Here is an 18812-nt window from a genome sequence, read left to right on the forward strand (position 1 = left end):
CTTATGGTCATGTAGTATATATGAAAAAGTATGTAAAAGTATGTAAAAAAAATATATTGGAGTAATATATATTTTAAATTAATATCATCTTTGAGAACTAGGAATCACCAAAATAAAAAACTAGATGGTCAGGGAGAATCAAAAATTTAAAAAATGTCATGGCATTTGGCCCCCATTGATTTTGTTATAATGTTTGAGTCACTCAGATTGCATAAGATTCTCTGTGCCCCATGGCAAAATATGTAGAATTGCAGGAAATTAGTTTTGAAACTGCAATTTTCCTCTCAGTCTACTGACAAAATTGATGGCATTTGCTATCAATCTAAAAGGTTTCACTCAGCCCCATGACAAAATGTGTAGAATTTTAGGAAACTAGCTTTAAAACAGCTAGATTTAGTCTCTGTGGCCAAGAGGAGTGCCATTGGCCACGCCCACTACCTAAAGCGGTGCTTACCAGAATAATGTCATAAATCGATGGAATGAATGCATCAATAATCTGACATCAGTAAAGTTTTCTTTCATTCTGCTTCTCTTGCGGAGCGAGGACATTTAGGTGCCTGGAGAAAACGCAATATTCCTCCTGTGCAAAATGTCCAAATGACATCAGTTTGACCGGTTTTAAGGAAACTAAAAGCTGTGAAAATGATCAAACATGTTTCTGATAAGATTTCAGTTAGTCTAGGTTTAATTTATGTTGTTGAAATACTGTCAGCTTTTATGTAACTGTCAATCGCTGAAAAAGATTGCGGTCCCTAACTGTGCATTCGCATTCTCTCAAGCGATGCTGAAAGAAATAAATCATACTGTTCCTGAGACAAAATTTTACTGCATGAAATACTTAATTGTGCAGGAGTTAATATTGTATTCAGCCACATGTTAGAGGTTATAGGCTTACAGTCCATGTCCAGATTACAGTTACTATTCCATGTAGCCCATCTGAACTTTAAAGGTTGCGCAGACAACTTCCACCGTCCTTGGAATCCATGCATTCACCAATCTATCCAAAGCATTTAAATCTATGAGAGGGACTGCACACTTCATGAAGACAAGTGAGCAAGTGAACACTTCATAAGGAGAACAGTAGGCAGCCAGGGCCAGCCATTGGCTGGCTGCTCATTCACCCATGATGCCTTAGGCTCTCCACTCTGTCACGCTCCTTTCGCTCACCAAACAATCCCATGACCACCCTGACCCCACACGTCCTCCCTTGCCCCACACACCCTTGCTCTATCCAGCATCTGTTTAACCCAAAGTTTTCATAATATGGGTGTTTTTTCCCCTCCATTACCCTAATCTTCAAAGAACAATCTGTTTTTTATTTGTACATTTTTACTACTGTTTACTACTGTTGTTGAATTGCTTGGTGCCATTGCATCTATAGTACAACACACAGAAATCTGATGTAGGAGATATTATGATGTGATACATCCTCCTGGGAAATTACTCTCCCACCTATCTTGTGACACATCACTTAACAAGTGTCGAATTATGGAATTTGGTGTTTCTTAATCTCCTCCTATGTCCTTGCAAATTATTTTTATCTGCTTCTAAATCCAGTTTCTAAAGTCACAGTCTCTAAACTCATGTCCTCCATGGATGGGTTGCCTGGAGGATTCTGGTCAGCTTTTAGCCTTCCATTAGTTCAGTCAAGGTTCAGTAGCATCGGTACCATAGGGAGTGTGTGTGTGCGTGTGCGTGTGCCGTGTGCGTGTGCGGTGGGTGGGTGCATGTTAGCTCTAACGTCCTGAGCTGAGTGCCACCGATGTCTGATTCATATCCAAGTAATATCAGAGAATGAAGACTTCCAACCATGGCAACATCAAAACACTAACTCTCCCTTCCTGCCATTGGAATGTGTGGCTTCAAGATTGCAATATCATTGGCCGTGACTCAAATAGGTGTTGTTCATATCGCGTCAGACTCTTGCTGCGACATGTTCTATAATGCACCCTGTAAGATTTATCATTATTGTTTTATGAGAGTGAAGACTATATCAAAGTGCAGAGTTACTATCTCAAAGTTCAAATGTCACTGCTTTGGTCACTGTGCATGAGATAGCCACACCTAGCTCAGTCAGCCATAGATACAACGGTTTTAGTTTACTCCAATACTAATTAATAGTATTGTAGTACCTTCAGAAAGTATTCTCACCCCTTGACGTTTTCCACGTTTTCTTGTGTTACAGCCTACATTTAAAGTTGATTACATTGAGATTTTTTGTCACTGGCCTACACATAATACTCCATAATTAGTGGAATTATGTTTTTCGAAAATGTCCCTTTGAGCATGGTGAAGTTATTCATTACAATTTGGATGAGTGAAAAGAAAGAAGCCTGTACAGAATAAAAATAGTCCATAACATCCCTCCTGTTTGCAACAAGGCACTAAAGTAATACACAAAAAACGTGGCAAAGCAATTCACTTCTTGTCCTGAATACAAAGTGTTATGTTTGGGATAAATCCAATACAACACATTACTGAGTACCACTCTCCATATTTTCAAGCATAGTGGTGGCTGCATCATGTTATGGGTACGCTTGTAATCGTTAAGGATTGGGGGGGTTTTCAGGATAAAAAAGAAACCGAATAGAGCTAAGCACAGGCACAGGCAATCCTAGAAGAAAACCTGCTTCAGTCTGCTTTCCACCACACACGGGGAGATTCATTTTGTCACATGGAATGACCCTGGAGAGACGAAGCAGGTACGGGGAGTCAAACATTTAATAAGGAATGGACATGGAACGAGACATGAACAGCGTCGGCATACAAGAAAACAAAGACAAAAAAGTCCAGGTGAGTCCAATATCGCTGATGCGCGTGATGAGGGAAGGCAGGTGTGCGTAATGGATGATAGGAGTGCGTGATGCAGGGCAGCCTGGCGCCCTCAAGCGCCAGGGGGGGAAGAGCGGGAGCAGACGTGACAAATTTACCTTTCAGCAGGACAATAACCTAAAACACAAGGCCAAATCTACACTGGAGTTGCTTTCCAAGAAGATAGTGAATATTCCTGAGTGGCCGAGTTACAGTTTTGACTAATGGGCTAATGTTGCACAATGCAGGTGTGGAAAGCTCTTAGAGACTTACCCAGAAAGACTCACAGTTGTAATCGATGCCAAAGGTGCTTCTACAAAGTATTGACTCAGCGGTGGGAATACTTGCGTAAATTAGATATTTCTGTATTTCATTTTTAATAAGTTTGCAAACAATTCTAAAACATGTTTTCACTTCGTCATTATGGGGAATTGTGTGTAGATGTGTGGAAAAAAAAGATTTAATCAATTCTGAATTCAGGTTGTAGCACAACAAAATGTGGAATAAGTCATGGGCTATGAATACTTTCTGAAGGCACTGTAGTAATAAAACTGATACATATGAATAACCTGAACAGATCACCTGTTGAAATGTTTTGTAATTTGTCATCGAATAAGGTTAAGAATTTGCTCACAACGTTTCCTTATTACACTTATGAGAAAATGGCAGGTATTCTTTTGGCAGAGGCCTACACCGTTCATAAACCACATCACCTGATAAGAATGTGAAAGGTGACAGGCTTAGTTTTATGTGCTATCATCACCACCATTAAACATAAATGCTATAACACAGAGGTTTCAGGGTGTAAGGTTGGGAAGGATCCAGATTTCCATACCTTCATTCCATGCCGGTGCCATCCCAGGATATACTGTATTACCAGCCTCAAAAAATGTGAACGTAAAAAAAGGCCCAAAAATATCAGTTAACAAATGCAAAATGCTAACAAGTGTTAAGCAATTCCCATAGCAGATGCTAACATTAACTACTAAGACAACCCTGCTTAAAGTTATGCAAGTAGCTATCTCAAAACACAGTTTGCATCACACACAAAACAAATAGACAGCAGAGATCTAAATAAAGGAAGGGATTGTCTCTGCTGCTGTTACCAAGAAGCTTTATCTTGCACGCTAACGTCTGCTACTTAGCTAACATCAGCAAGTTAGCAAAACCCTGCTGCAGAGAATTTATTTGGCACATCTTAGATAGTTAATTTAATAGTTAGAAGATATATAGTGGGCAGACATTGGTAGTGTAGTGAATTTCATACAAGCGTAACTTGATCACCTCACTTAAGTTGCGCTGCAGCAGGAATGACTCACCTCATGAAACTCCCGTTTTGCTCATTGTGCTTCTTTGTAAACTAACACACGTGACTGGCTCAAATAGGCTGTCTTGAGAAACGTATCTATTGCCTAGTACACAAGTTGACTGCATTATTTAAGAAATACAAATATTCCAATTTATAAAAAACGGTATTGACGGTATTGGTAAGATTCCCAGGATATGGTATATACAGTACACCGCCCAACCCTAGGATGTTTCTATAATAATGATCAAGTCGTTATAAAGTCACTGTAAAAACCAGACAGTATCACAATGAGACCTCTACCAGTGGTGCCACCATTAACTATCTAAAGACAGACTGACTGTGATAAGTCTGGGATAAAAGTCTCATTATCATTAGTGGGTGGTTTCAGAAATGATCCACCACAAACAGACACAAACAGTCAAGCTGTGAAGCCTTTTATTATTGTGGGTGTAATTCCGCTGAACATCAGGCTAGTTTTATGAATTCTTATATTGTAGATGTAGCAATGTTTAGAGATGTACACATAGGCCTATGTATACAGTATTATGAACTATACTATGTATCCTTTCCTGGGTAGGTCAATCTGGAGACAGCAGGAACAGATGCCTTTGTAATGTTTTAGAAAGAAAGAGAGAGAGAGAGAGAGAGTTGTCTTTTCCCCCCTTGTTTTTAAACCTTGTAGCACACAGATCACTTAGACTAAGACCAGAGCCATGTGGAGGATTACAGGGTCAAATGTCATTATCTAGTCATATGCCTGGTTAACACAGCATACGATGGAGAGGAGTACATGGGGGAGAGGGAGAGGGAGAGAAAGAGTGAGGGGGAGAGATAGAGAGGGTCGAGAGAGAGGGGGAGAGGAATAAGAGAGGGGAGGTCTGAGAGAGAGGGGAAGGATAGAGAGGGAGAGAGAGAGAGATGAGTAGGGGATAGACAGTCAGAACAAGTCACAACCTCAAGAAGACAATTCATATGGGATGCTTAACCTTTCTAAAGGGTATAGTGCACAATGCTCTTTACCCAGATCTATTATGCGTGATAGCAGGATAGCCTGATTTAGCCACTGCATTATTTTCAAGCTGAGGGTTTTTCAACATTTAGTCTGTCTTAGTCCAATAGAGGATGTGTGTACTTTTGACCACAGATTTTATGTAATGATCAGCTGCTCTCCACCCATCAACATGTGAACATAAGTTCATTTCAGTTTGGTGAAGTCATCTAGTTTTTTTTCAGCATTATTTACAGTATCACCGTTTCTTATGTGCTGCTATACATTCGGACAGAATATGTGGTTAGTAAGTTGGTTCTCAGAGAGGTCAGAGAGGAAATTAGCAGGTGTGTGTCGATACGAATACCAGCCCTCTCACTCTGTAACCTGTTTGAAAACAAGCCCTCTCACTACACACCAGCCCTCTCACTACACACCAGCCTTCTCACTCTGTAACCTGTTTGAAAACAAGCCCTCTCACTACACACCAGCCCTCTCACTCTGTAACCTGTTTGAAAACAAGCCCTCTCACTACACACCAGCCCTCTCACTCTGTAACCTGTTTGAAAACAAGCCCTCTCACTACACACCAGCCCTCTCACTCTGTAACCTGTTTGAAAACAAGCCCTCTCACTACACACCAGCCCTCTCACTCTGTAACCTGTTTGAAAACAAGCCCTCTCACTACACACCAGCCCTCTCACTCTGTAACCTGTTTGAAAACAAGCCCTCTCACTACACACCAGCCCTCTCACTCTGTAACCTGTTTGAAAACAAGCCCTCTCACTACACACCAGCCCTCTCACTCTGTAACCTGTTTGAAAACAAGCCCTCTCACTACACACCAGCCCTCTCACTCTGTAACCTGTTTGAAAACAAGCCCTCTCACTACATACCAGCCCTCTCACTCTACACCAGCCCTCTCACTCTGTAACCTGTTTGAAAACAAGCCCTCTCACTACACACCAGCCCTCTCACTCTGTAACCTGTTTGAAAACAAGCCCTCTCACTACACACCAGCCCTCTCACTACACACCAGCCTTCTCACTACACACCAGCCCTCTCACTCTGTAACCTGTTTGAAAACAAGCCCTCTCACTACACACCAGCCCTCTCACTACACACCAGCCTTCTCACTACACACCAGCCTTCTCACTCTGTAACCTGTTTGAAAACAAGCCCTCTCACTACACACCAGCCCTCTCACTACACACCAGCCTTCTCACTCTGTAACCTGTTTGAAAACAAGCCCTCTCACTACACACCAGCCCTCTCACTACACACCAGCCCTCTCACTCTGTAACCTGTTTGAAAACAAGCCCTCTCACTACACACCAGCCCTCTCACTACACACCAGCCTTCTCACTCTGTAACCTGTTTGAAAACAAGCCCTCTCACTACACACCAGCCCTCTCACTCTGTAACCTGTTTGAAAACAAGCCCTCTCACTACACACCAGCCCTCTCACTCTGTAACCTGTTTGAAAACAAGCCCTCTCACTACATACCAGCCCTCTCACTCTACACCAGCCCTCTCTCTGTAACCTGTTTGAAAACAAGCCCTCTCACTACACACCAGCCCTCTCACTCTGTAACCTGTTTGAAAACAAGCCCTCTCACTACACACCAGCCCTCTCACTCTGTAACCTGTTTGAAAACAAGCCCTCTCACTACACACCAGCCCTCTCACTCTGTAACCTGTTTGAAAACAAGCCCTCTCACTACACACCAGCCCTCTCACTCTGTAACCTGTTTGAAAACAAGCCCACTCACTACACACCAGCCCTCTCACTACACACCAGCCCTCTCACTCTGCAGCAGGCTGTTGTTGGTGCCGTATAAACAGCCTGCCAAGAGCCCCCCTCCCTCCCATTGCTCTCTCCCTTCTGCCGTACAATGGCAGCCTTTACCAGTACGTTCTGTTGACCTTCAGAGGGCAATGTTGTTGTAGCTGCAGGCAGCCCGAGAGGTACGGCTCTGTCTCAGCAGGTCTGGGATCACACCAGGTGTGTGTGTGTGTGTGTGTGTGTGTGTGTGTGTGTGTGTGTGTGTGTGTGTGCGTGCGTGTGTGTGTGTGTGTATGTGGGGTGCGTGTGTGTGTATGTGGGGTGCATGCGTGCGTGCGTGCGTGTGCGTACTTACCTAATGTATGTATGCTCAGTTTGTTTGGGTTGATTCTGTTTATATGGTCCCACAGGCGCAGTTGTGATTATAACTGAATGAATACTGAGGTGATAGGAGTGAGTGGATGGTTTACTTGTTGCAGGTGTTTGCAGAGAACATTTTAAACATGACAAACTAAGACTATACAATATAACATTTTGTAAAAAGCAGAGCTTCTAGTGGTAGCTAGGTGGTTCTAGTGGCTGGTGGTTATAGAATTATAACTCATTCTAAAAATATGGCTAGGCTACATAACCTCTAGATGTCACCCCGTCGTGTCTGTGTCTGTACTGTAAATTGTCCCGCTGTTATTGTCTGCTTCTGTTTACTGTAGTGACTGCTATTGTGCCATGTTCCTCTATGGCGTTCAATGTTGGTTCTCTCAATGGGGATTTTTCTGTCTCTGTGTCAGGCAATGGCAACTACTGAGTTACCACTGTTCAAACATTACTGTGTCAAAAATACATTTGTCATCCATGCAGTATGTAAAAACTCCTCAGGACTTGATGAAACATAAAATGCACATGACGTTTTGGTAAGCTTTGTTCTTCACCGCTAGTCAACATTGCTTGTGTAAGCATAGGGAAAGAACAGATGCAACAACTTTGATGTGAAAACCCATTGTTCTCCTCGTGAAGTCTCAGCCAGTACCATGCCGGCCAGGCTATCAGGGACGTTGTTGCCGCCAAGCAACTTGAGGAGAAAGGGTCATAGATGTCCTCAACATATTCAAACGCAATAGTTTCCTTTAGCCTGGTTGTCTTAAAGTTTCTGCATTGATTCAGCACTGATATATCCTGGCCTTGCCAAATAAGATAGCACAATGTTGACTAAAGAAGAAATAGACTGACAGTATCACAGAAAGAGTGATTTAATGTGTTTCTCTATGACTGGAACCCAGGCTAGATGTCCCTTACCTGTATACCGCAGATACAGTTGAAGTCGGAGGTTTACATACACTTATGTTGGAGTCATTAAAACTTGTTTTTTCAACCAAACTATAGTTTTGGCAAGTCGGTTAGGACATCTACTTTGTGCATGACACAAGTAATTTTTCCAACAATTGTTTACAGACAGATTATTTCACTTACAATTCACTGTATCACAATTCCAGTGGGTCAGAAGTTTACATCCACTAAATTGACTGCGTCTTTAAACAGCTTGGAAAATTCCAGAAAATGATGTCATGGCTTTAAAAGCTTCTGATAGGCTAATTGACATAATTTCAGTCAATTGGAGGTGTACCTGTGGATGTATTTCAAGGCCTACCTTCAAACTCAGTACCTCTTTGCTTGACATCAGGTACAAAAGTATCTATATCCACAGTAAAACGAGTCCTATATCGACATAACCTGAAAGGCCGCTCAGCAAGGAAGAAGCCACTGCTCCAAAACCGCCATAAAAAAGCCAGACTATGGTTTGCAACTACACATGGGGACAGAGATCGTACTTTTTGGAGAAATGTCCTCTGGTCTGATGAAACAAAAATAGAACTGTTTGGCCATAATGACCATCGTTATGTTTGGAGGAAAAGGGGGCGGCTTGCAAGCCGAAGAACACCAGCCCAACCGTGAAGCACAGGGGTGGCAGCATCATGTTGTGGGAGTGCTTTGCTGCAGGAGGGACTGGTGCACTTCACAAAATAGATGGCATCATGAGTGAGGAAAATGATGTGGATATATTGAAGCAACATCTCAAGACATCATTCAGGAAGTTAAAGCTTGGTCACAAATGGGTCTTCCAAATGGACAATGACCCCAAGCATACTTCCAAAGTTGTGGCAAAATGGCTTAAGGACAACAAAGTCAAGGTATTGGAGTGGCCATCACAAAGCTCTGACCTCAATCCCATAAAAAATTTGTGGGCAGAACTGAAAAAGCGTATGCGAGCAAGGAGGCCTACAAACCTGACTCAGTTACACCAGCTCTGTCAGGAGGAATGGGCCAAAATTCACCCAACTTATTGTGGGAAGCTTGTGGAAGGCTACCTGAAACGTTTGACCCAAGTTAAACAATTTAAAGGCAATGCTACCAAATACTAATTGAGTGTATGTAAACTTCTGACCCACTGGGAATGTGATGAAAGAAATAAAAGCTGAAATAAATCATTCTCTACTATTATTCTGACATTTCACATTCTTAAAATAAAGTGGTGATCTTAACTGACCTAAGACAGGGAATTTTTACTAGGATTAAATGTCAGGAATTGTGAAAAACTGAGTTTAAATGTATTTGGCTAAGGTGTATTTAAACTTCCGACTTCAACTGTATATGATGTACAGGTAACTGACAAAATAAAGTAAATACAAAGTATATTTTAAGGATGTTCTTCCACACAGGTGTGTTTCCTGAATTAATTAAGCAATTAAAACATCACATCATGCTTAAGGTCATGTATACAAATGCCCAGTTGCCCATTATTTTGGCTAACATGGCTAGAAGAAGAGATCTCATTGATTTTGAAAGAGGTGTCTGAAAGGAGCATAGGGGGTTTAAAGGATGTGTGTGTTTCTCAGTCAGGCACATACACAGATAGAGCTCTACCTGTGCAGAGTACATGCCCCTTTGCCCTTCCTGTCTCCGAAGTGCCCTTTTAGGTGGTTGTATAATTTCGCTAAAACGTATTTTTTTTCAATACATTTTTGGTCATTGTTGTTCGGAACCCACTGCCCGCAAGTCATCTTGACGTCGTCAAGTTCGTCACCCCCCCTCCCCATCCGTTGGTTGCGCCTGTTGGTCTGTACGGCGCTCGCACACGTCCGGTTGTGTTATTATCCCTGCCCTTCATGGAGATCGCAGGCCCCGTATCCAAACATGCATGAGTTGAGGGATGTGGTCACCGTTTGAGTGTGTAGCTAGCTACCTAGTTTAAATATCAACAGTACTGCCACAGCAGCATAACATTTGATTCACACTTTATAACACTTGATTCAACCTACATCATCATCAATATTTGGTCTGGTTGGCTCATGCGAGCAGCAGAGAGAAGCAGAAAGACATAAAGAGGAGCGGCAGTATCAACAGCCGTCTGACCTAACTCCATCAGTTTCTTCTAGAGTTGCACGTGTGTCAAGGCAGCAGCAACACAGGTAGAATACATTCTAGCTTACCACCATAATAAATATCCACACAAGCCTCTAGCTTGAGTTGGTAGATTATGAGTATTATATTATGAAGTTATTATTTGATACAAGCATTGAAGATAAATCACAATCAGTAAAATAAATTGAGCTAGCTAACTTGCAGATCTACATGAATCATCAACGTCAATGATCAGCTGATGGCCCACCATCTTTTCCCGATGTCGATCATCTGTTTAGGAGGCACTGTAACTAGCTTGCTTACAATTTGTGATGTTGAGTGAATGTGTTGTTGCAGAAATAAATAGGCCTATGCTCAACATTTTTTTTTTTGCTACAGGCATTTGGTATATTATGAATTTTGAGATGTGAATTATGGAAGTCATTTTGTTTTTCAAGTGGGGGACCTGCCCTGTGAACCTGCCCCCTGAATGGCAGTGAAAAAGTACCCAATTGTCATACTTGAGTAAAAGTAAAGATACCTTAATAGTAAAAGTTAAAGTCACCCTGTAAAATACTACTTGTATTTGCTTTTAAATATACTTAAGAATCAAAAGTAAATGTAATTGCTAAAATATACTTAACTATCAAAAGTAAAAGTAAAAGTATGAATAATAAAATATATGTATGGAGTTAAAAGTACATTATTTTCTTTAGGAATGCAGTGAAGTAAAAGTGAAAGTTGTCAAAAATATAAATAGTAAAGTACAGCTACCCCAAAAATCTACTTAAGTAGTACTTTAAAGTATTTTTACTTAAGTACTGTACACCACTGCCGAATGGTCTGTGCACGGCCCTGGTCTCAGTCACCAGATTTCAACCCAATTCAACACTTATGAGAGTTTCTGGAGCGGCACCTGAGACAGCGTTTTACACCACCATCAACAAAACATCAAATTATGGAATTTCTTGTGTAAGAATGGTGCCGCATCCCTCCAATAGAGTTCCAGACACTTGTAGCATCTATGCCAAGGCACATTGACGCTGTTCTGGCTCGTGGTGGCCCAACACCCTTTTAAGTCACTTTATGTTGGTGTTTCCTTTATTTTGTCAGCTACCTGTATAATATGATATATGATCTTTTCTCTACAGGTGTGGTTCTGATGGAGATCTCTGAGGTGCACAGGAAGGTCCACCTGGAGCTGGAGGAGAACGTAAGTTGTCCTGCTAACCTACTGTCACTTCTTCTCTTGGTAGTTTTTTGTTATGTAATTACCATTTTACCATCTAATTGCTAATTAAGTGGAAGACTGAAGTCAACGGTTACCATTCTCTTTGGCCTGCGTTGGATGTTCATGTCGACACACATACCCATAGTCCTCTACGCCAACTCTCTCTTTCTCACAGTGACTTAGTCATTAACAGACCTCCTTTATCCTCTAAACACACCAAGAACACAACAAAGCCTAGAGAGATATCCCACCTGGAAAGAAGACAACTGTTAGTTTATTTGTCATTTAGACCACTCCTTTCAGCTTGTGCTCTCTGTTCTGTCTGTTGGGTCTCTTGTTGAGGCCTGGGGGTGAGAGGCTTGGCATACGTGTAGGAAATCAAGTGACTCTGGTTGGTGTCACTGGTGTAACTGTGACAAGAGCAACACACAACTAGCTCTTAGACAGTATCGTCTCCAATCACTCACTACGTCTAAGTTACAGTACTATACAATACAGATAGTCTAGACTGAAGCAGGTGCATTCTCATGTTTCTTCAGCTTTCATCGTACTTCTTCTGTGTTTTTTATTCTATTTTCATTGTTATATACAGTGCATTTGGAAAGTATTCAGACCCATTGACATTTTCCACATTTGGTTAAGTTACAGCCTTATTCTAAAGTTGACTAAATTGTTTTTTTCTCATCAATCTACACACAATACCCCATAATGACGAAGCAAAAACAGGTTTTTAGAAATGTTTGCGAATTTACAAAAATAAAAAAATCTGGGAAATATCACATTTACGTAAGTATTCAGACCCTTTACTCAGTACTTTGTTGAAGCATCTTTGGCAGCAATTACAGCCTCAAGTCTTCTTGGGTATGACGCTACAAGTTTGGCACAGCTTTATTTGGGGAGTTCCTTCTGTTTTTCTCTGCAGATCCTCTCAAGCTCTGTCAGGTTAGATGGAGAGCGTCGCTGCTCATCTATTTCCAGGTCTCGCCAGAGATGTTCAATCGGGTTCAAGTCCGGGCTCTGGCTGGGCCACCCAAGGACATTCAGAGACTTGTCCCGAAGCCACTCTTGCGTTGTTTTGGCTGTGTGCTTAGGGTTGTTGTCCTGTTGGAAGGTGAACCTTTGCCCCAGTCTGAGGTCCTGAGGGCTCTGGAGCAGGTTTTCATCAAGGATCTCTCTGTACTTTACTCCGCTCATCTTTCCCTCAATCCTGACAAGTCTCCTAGTCCCTGCCACTGAAAAATATCCCCACAGCATGATGCTGCAACCACCATGCTTCACCATAGGGATGGTGCCAGGTTTCCTCCAGACGTGACTCTTCAGGTCAAAGTGTTCAATCTTGGTTTCATCAGACCAGAGAATCTTGTTTCTCATGGTCGAGGGGCCTTTAGGTTCCTTACGGCAAACTCCCAGCGGGCAGTCATGTGCCTTTTATTGATGAGTAGTTTCCATCTGGCCACTCTACCATAAAGGCCTGATTGGTGGAGTGCTGCAGAGATGGTTGTCCTTCTGAAAGGTTCTCCCAACACAGAGGGATGGGAGTTTGGTGGTTCCAAACTTCTTCCATTTAAGAATCATGTGTTCTTGGGGACCTTCAATGCTACAGAAATGTTTTGGTACCCTTCCCCAGATCTGTGCCTCGACACAATCCTGTCTTGGAGCTCTACGGACAATTCCTTCGACCACATGGCTTGGTTTGTGATCTGACATGCACTGTCAACTGTGGCACCTTATATAGACAGGTGTTTGCCTTACCAAATCATGTCCAATCAATTGAATTTACCACAGGTGGACTCCAATCAAGTTGTAGATACATCTCAAGGATGATCAATGGAAACAGGATGCACCTGAGCTCAATTTTGAGTGTCATAACAAAGGGTCTGAATACTTATGTAAATAAGGTATTTCTGTTTTTTTATTGGTAATACATTTGCTAACATTAATAAAAACCTGTTTTCTCTTTTCCATTATGGGGTATTATGGGTAGATTGATGAGGGAAAACATTATCACTGCATTGTTGGGAAAGAGTTCTCAAGAAAAGATTTCACTGTACTGTTTTATACCTATTGTATCCTATGCACGAGGCGGATAAACTTTGAAACTTTGATTATTGTTGAATTTAAGATGATTTGATTTATGAATATTTCTAGTATTGGTCAGTAATAAGAAGAGATATGATCAAATAAAATGTATTCTCACTACAGTATATATGTATTACACATTTTATTGCAATTCAGAACTGTAGTAAAGCTTTTGTACTAGCCTTACAAGGCTCCTACTTGTCTTTCACTGGGCTCCAAGTAAAGTGACATACCAACGAAGCATGGTTAGTTATTTCTGAGATATCTGCGAGAACGAAGGAAGGAGAAAGTAGTCAATGTTTAACTATTTGGAGAGGTAGATAAGACATACATGTTGTTAGAATTCCCCTCAGTTAGAAAGCAATTATCACAGCTACATTCCTCTGGCTCAGCCACACAACTCTTATTCTGATGTCACCATCTTGCCATGGTTATGGTATTGTTAAATGTTTATATATTGACTTGAACTGGATTCTTTCTGTTCAGTTCAAGCGATTCCACAAAGAAATCATTGCTGAGCTGGAGAGGAAAACAGAGATGGATGTCAAATATATGACTGTAAGTACATTGACCACTATAGGACTTTGGCAAGGGACAATCTAATCACAAGGAGTGTGTGTGCATGTTTGTGTATGGGTCTGCATGTCTACGTATGCAGGTATGTAAGTGCACACTTAATTATGGTCTCCTCTCTCCTCAATATCCCCTATCCTTGCATTCAGTAAAAGTCCTCTCCATCTCTACATCAAACTTATCTTAACCTCTGTATCTCTCATCCAGGCCACATTCAAGCGGTACCAGACGGAGCACAAGCTGAAGCAGGACTCTCTGGAGCGCTCTCAGACAGACCTGAAGAAGCTGCGGAGGAAGAGCCAGGGGAAACAAGTCACCAAGTACGAGATCAAGGAGAACGAGGTGAGACTAGAACCAGATCTTGATTAATCAAGGAGAACGAGGTGAGACTTGAACCAGATCTTAACTAATCAAGGAGAACGAGGTGAGACTAGAACTAGATCTTAACTAATCAAGGAGAACGAGGTGAGACTAGAACCAGATCTTGATTAATCAAGGAGAACGAGGTGAGACTAGAACTAGATCTTAACTAATCAAGGAGAACAAGGTGAGACTAAAAACAGATCTTGATTAATCAAGGAGAACGAGGTGAGACTTGAACCAGATCTTAACTAATCAAGGAGAACGAGGTGAGACTAGAACCAGATCTTTATTAATCAAGGAGAACGAGGTGAGACTAGAACCAGATCTTGATTAATCAAGGAGAATGAGGTGAGACTAGAACTAGATCTTGATTAATCAAGTAGAACGAGGTGAGACTAGAACCAGATCTTGATTAATCAAGGAGAACGAGGTGAGACTAGAACTAGATCTTGATTAATCAAGTAGAACGAGGTGAGACTAGAACTAGATCTTAACTAATCAAGGAGAACAAGGTGAGACTAAAAACAGATCTTGATTAATCAAGGAGAACGAGGTGAGACTAGAACCAGATCTTAACTAATCAAGGAGAACGAGGTGAGACTAGAACCAGATCTTTATTAATCAAGGAGAACGAGGTGAGACTAGAACCAGATCTTGATTAATCAAGGAGAACGAGGTGAGACTAGAACCAGATCTCATCTTATCTCACTGGGGGTCTCAGTGATCAGACTCAGCTGTTCACTCAATGCACCATGGGTACGCTAGTCAGAAAAGTCCCTTAAGTCCCACTTTATGAATGTTCTCCATTTTCAAGCGAGAAGTGGCTCGGTGTCCAGTTCGTTTTTTCTGATGATGTGAGCATGTGCTTGGGTTCCTTTGAGTTCCTGGAAGTTTCTCAGATGGCTAGAAAGGGACTTTAACAGACAGTCACGTGACTTTACCCTCATCCAGAAACACTTGTTGGTTTATGTGTCCAGTATCAATATAAAAACCAGACAGAACATTATTGCTCTTAGTTGCCATGGTTGTCTTGTTTTGTTTACATAAACAAAGCTGAACCCTTCTCTGGACTCCCTTATACAACGGGTGGCTCTAATTCTAAATGGTGATTGGTTAAAACAGCATTCCAGCCGTTGTCTATTCCACAAATTACTAAATCTATGACATTAAAATGCCTATTTACTCTGTTCCACTGTCTCATCAGCCCAGCCAGGCAATTTATAAACTTGATCTCCACTATAAAAAGCATCTAGACATTACCTCACATTTCTTTTAGACTAACATTTATTTTTCAACAGCAGAGTTTTGTATAAACATTATTTCAATATTCAAATTTGATCTCCAGCTGTCCCATAGTAATGAACGTGTCGGGAGTCGGGATGAGACAGACAGGAAGGCAGCGTTTCTCAGCCTGTCAAAATCATGAATCAGCTGGCATCATTTTTATTGATATAAACAAAGAACTATCAATACAAACAGGTAAAACAAAGTGATTGTGTTAGCTGTGTTGTTGGCTAGCTCCTCTGAACAAATGTTCTGACAAGAGAGCACATTTTCTACGCCAGGCGAAATCGCGCATCAATAGCTTATTGTTATGGATTTATCCCAAAAAATTCACATGAAAATAGCTTAAACAAACACAAATGCAGCAACTTTGCTGTTCTGTTCAACGTGACTGTAATTTAGCCGTAGTTGGCTAGCTAGCAAGCAAGGGATAAGAACGTTGCCAGCCAGTATGGCAATGGAACATTTAGAACAAACGACTGGGTCGAGTCCATAGGTACAGAACAAAAAGACTGAATGACTGGGTCGCGTCTCTGGCAACCAAACCAATAGAATGAACGACTCGCCAGCTTGGGTAGCAACCTTGGATTTGTGTCGGGACTGTATCTTGTGGAAGGATGAAATAGTATTAATAAATCTATCAAAATAATATTTGTTATAAAAATATGTAAATAATTATTTGAATATGTTGGTAACCCGTTGTATATAAGTGATAATTCCCTCGAAGCTGGTGTTTGGAGGAAATATTGGCACAGTTTGCCGGCCATTGACTTCTTCTCGGGCCTAACAACACCCGTGCCAATATGACCTCAAAAAACCGGCTTCGAGGGTGTTATCACTTAAATGATTTGCACTCATGGGGCAATAACCCATCGAGAATATCAAAGAAAACATTTATTAACTTTGTCTTGAAAGTAGGGTATGTCATTGGCCCAGGTGGCTCCTTGATCTTGCCACACACCTCAAGGTGGAAAAACTGTACATAAAAGCGAGTGGGTGGAAAGGAAATGAACACTAAATATACACAATACCACCACACCTACAGTATAGCTGCGGGCAGATTCTTTGTGGTAATGTAAAGTGGAGTGCCGTCACTGCTTTGCCCCTTCACCAGTGGTGCAAGGTACTTAAGTTAAAATGCTTTACAGTACTACTTAAGTCATTTTGGGGGGTATCAGTACTTTACAATTTATATTTTTGACAACTTTTACGTTTACTCCACTACATTCCTAAAGAAAATAATGTACTTTTCACACCATGCATTTTCCCTGACACCCAAAAGTACTCGTTACATTTTGAATACTTAGCAGGACAGGAAAATGGTCCAGTTCACAAAGTGATCAAGAGAACATCCCTGGTCATCCCTACTGCCTCTGATCATGCAGACTCACTAAACAGAGAACATCCCTGGTCATCCCTACTGCCTCTGATCATGCAGACTCACTAAACAGAGAACATCCCTGGTCATCCCTACTGCCTCTGATCTGGCAGACTCACTAAACAGAGAACATCCCTGGTCATCCCTACTGCCTCTGATCTGGCAGACTCACTAAACAGAGAACATCCCTGGTCATCCCTACTGCCTCTGATCTGGCAGACTCACTAAACAGAGAACATCCCTGGTCATCCCTACTGCCTCTGATCTGGCAGACTCACTAAACAGAGAACATCCCTGGTCATCCCTACTGCCTCTGATCTGGCAGACTCACTAAACAGAGAACATCCCTGGTCATCCCTACTGCCTCTGATCATGCAGACTCACTAAACAGAGAACATCCCTGGTCATCCCTACTGCCTCTGATCATGCAGACTCACTAAACAGAGAACATCCCTGGTCATCCCTACTGCCTCTGATCATGCAGACTCACTAAACAGAGAACATCCCTGGTCATCCCTACTGCCTCTGATCATGCAGACTCACTAAACAGAGAACATCCCTGGTCATCCCTACTGCCTCTGATCATGCAGACTCACTAAACAGAGAACATCCCTGGTCATCCCTACTGCCTCTGATCATGCAGACTCACTAAACAGAGAACATCCCTGGTCATCCCTACTGCCTCTGATCATGCAGACTCACTAACAAAAATGTGTTTTTAAATTATTGCCTAAGTGTTGGAGTGTGTTGGAGTGATTTTCTTGTTTAAAAAAACAAGAAAATCATGCCATCTGGTTTGCTTAATATAAGGAATGTGAAATGATTTATACTTTTGCTTTGACTTTGATACTTAAGTATATTTTAGCAATTTACTTTTACCTATAAAGCAACACTGAAGGCTCATTGAAAGGGACCAAATGGCCGTCATCACATTAGAATGGAGAGTGTATTTTAGTGAATGTGAGGAGTGGGAGCACTGTAAACTCTTGCATGAGGATTGTGCTCTCAAGTGGGTGTAAAAAGCATGTACCCTTGACTGGCCAAGTATGAAGTGTGCACTTAGGAGTTTGTAGTTGGTCTTGAGTTGGTTGGTAGTATACACTCACTGAAAAGCTTCGTAGGATGTAGTGGGACTGGGAATGGGTGAAGCATTTATAGTCAATAATGTCCACTCAAATAGAGTAGACTTGGAGTGGTGCCTGGTAGCATATTTAGCCACTTACAGGAATCAGAGGATATACAGTAATAGTCTTCCTAACACAGTATACATTAAACATAGACTTCTTTAGTAAATCAATAGGACAAGTTGAGAGAGGGGCCAAGGAGATGCTGTCTGTTGATGAAACCCACTCTGGCTCTGCTTGATACAAGGCTGCCTGTGCAATAACTCCTCGTCCACTCCTATTTTATTGACTGGTTTCACCGGCCCGACTTTGATGAGTGTCAGTTTATGAGCTGGGTTTATTTTTAGTAAGGGGCCCAATATATTGAGCTGCAACACATTTTTTACTATTGTTCTGACTGAAATCCGAGAAGCGCTAGCTCACTGGAGGTTTTGAAGAGTAGAATCTCTTCAGTGATCATGATCTCTTCTTAATGGCTTCTTGGTTTTTA

At 41.6% G+C, this 18812-nt stretch overlaps 1 protein-coding gene across 4 annotated transcripts in view; it reads left to right on the plus strand.

Annotated features, from left to right (window-relative positions):
- baiap2l1a (BAR/IMD domain containing adaptor protein 2 like 1a) overlaps positions 1-18812 on the plus strand; it is a 43692-nt gene that overhangs the window by 11452 nt on the left and 13428 nt on the right. For 3 of the 4 annotated variants that reach the window (XM_029764952.1, XM_029764954.1, XM_029764953.1), the window contains exons 4-6: positions 11442-11503; positions 14087-14158; positions 14381-14515. In XM_029764952.1, coding sequence (XP_029620812.1) covers positions 11442-11503; positions 14087-14158; positions 14381-14515 — 269 coding nt within the window. Of the gene's footprint in view, positions 1-9983; positions 10359-11441; positions 11504-14086; positions 14159-14380; positions 14516-18812 lie in introns of those variants that run through there. The other variant, XM_029764955.1, reaches the window with a different exon arrangement.

The sequence above is a fragment of the Salmo trutta genome, chromosome 10 (assembly GCF_901001165.1).
Source record: "Salmo trutta chromosome 10, fSalTru1.1, whole genome shotgun sequence".
In the NCBI taxonomy this organism is placed as follows: domain Eukaryota; kingdom Metazoa; phylum Chordata; class Actinopteri; order Salmoniformes; family Salmonidae; genus Salmo; species Salmo trutta.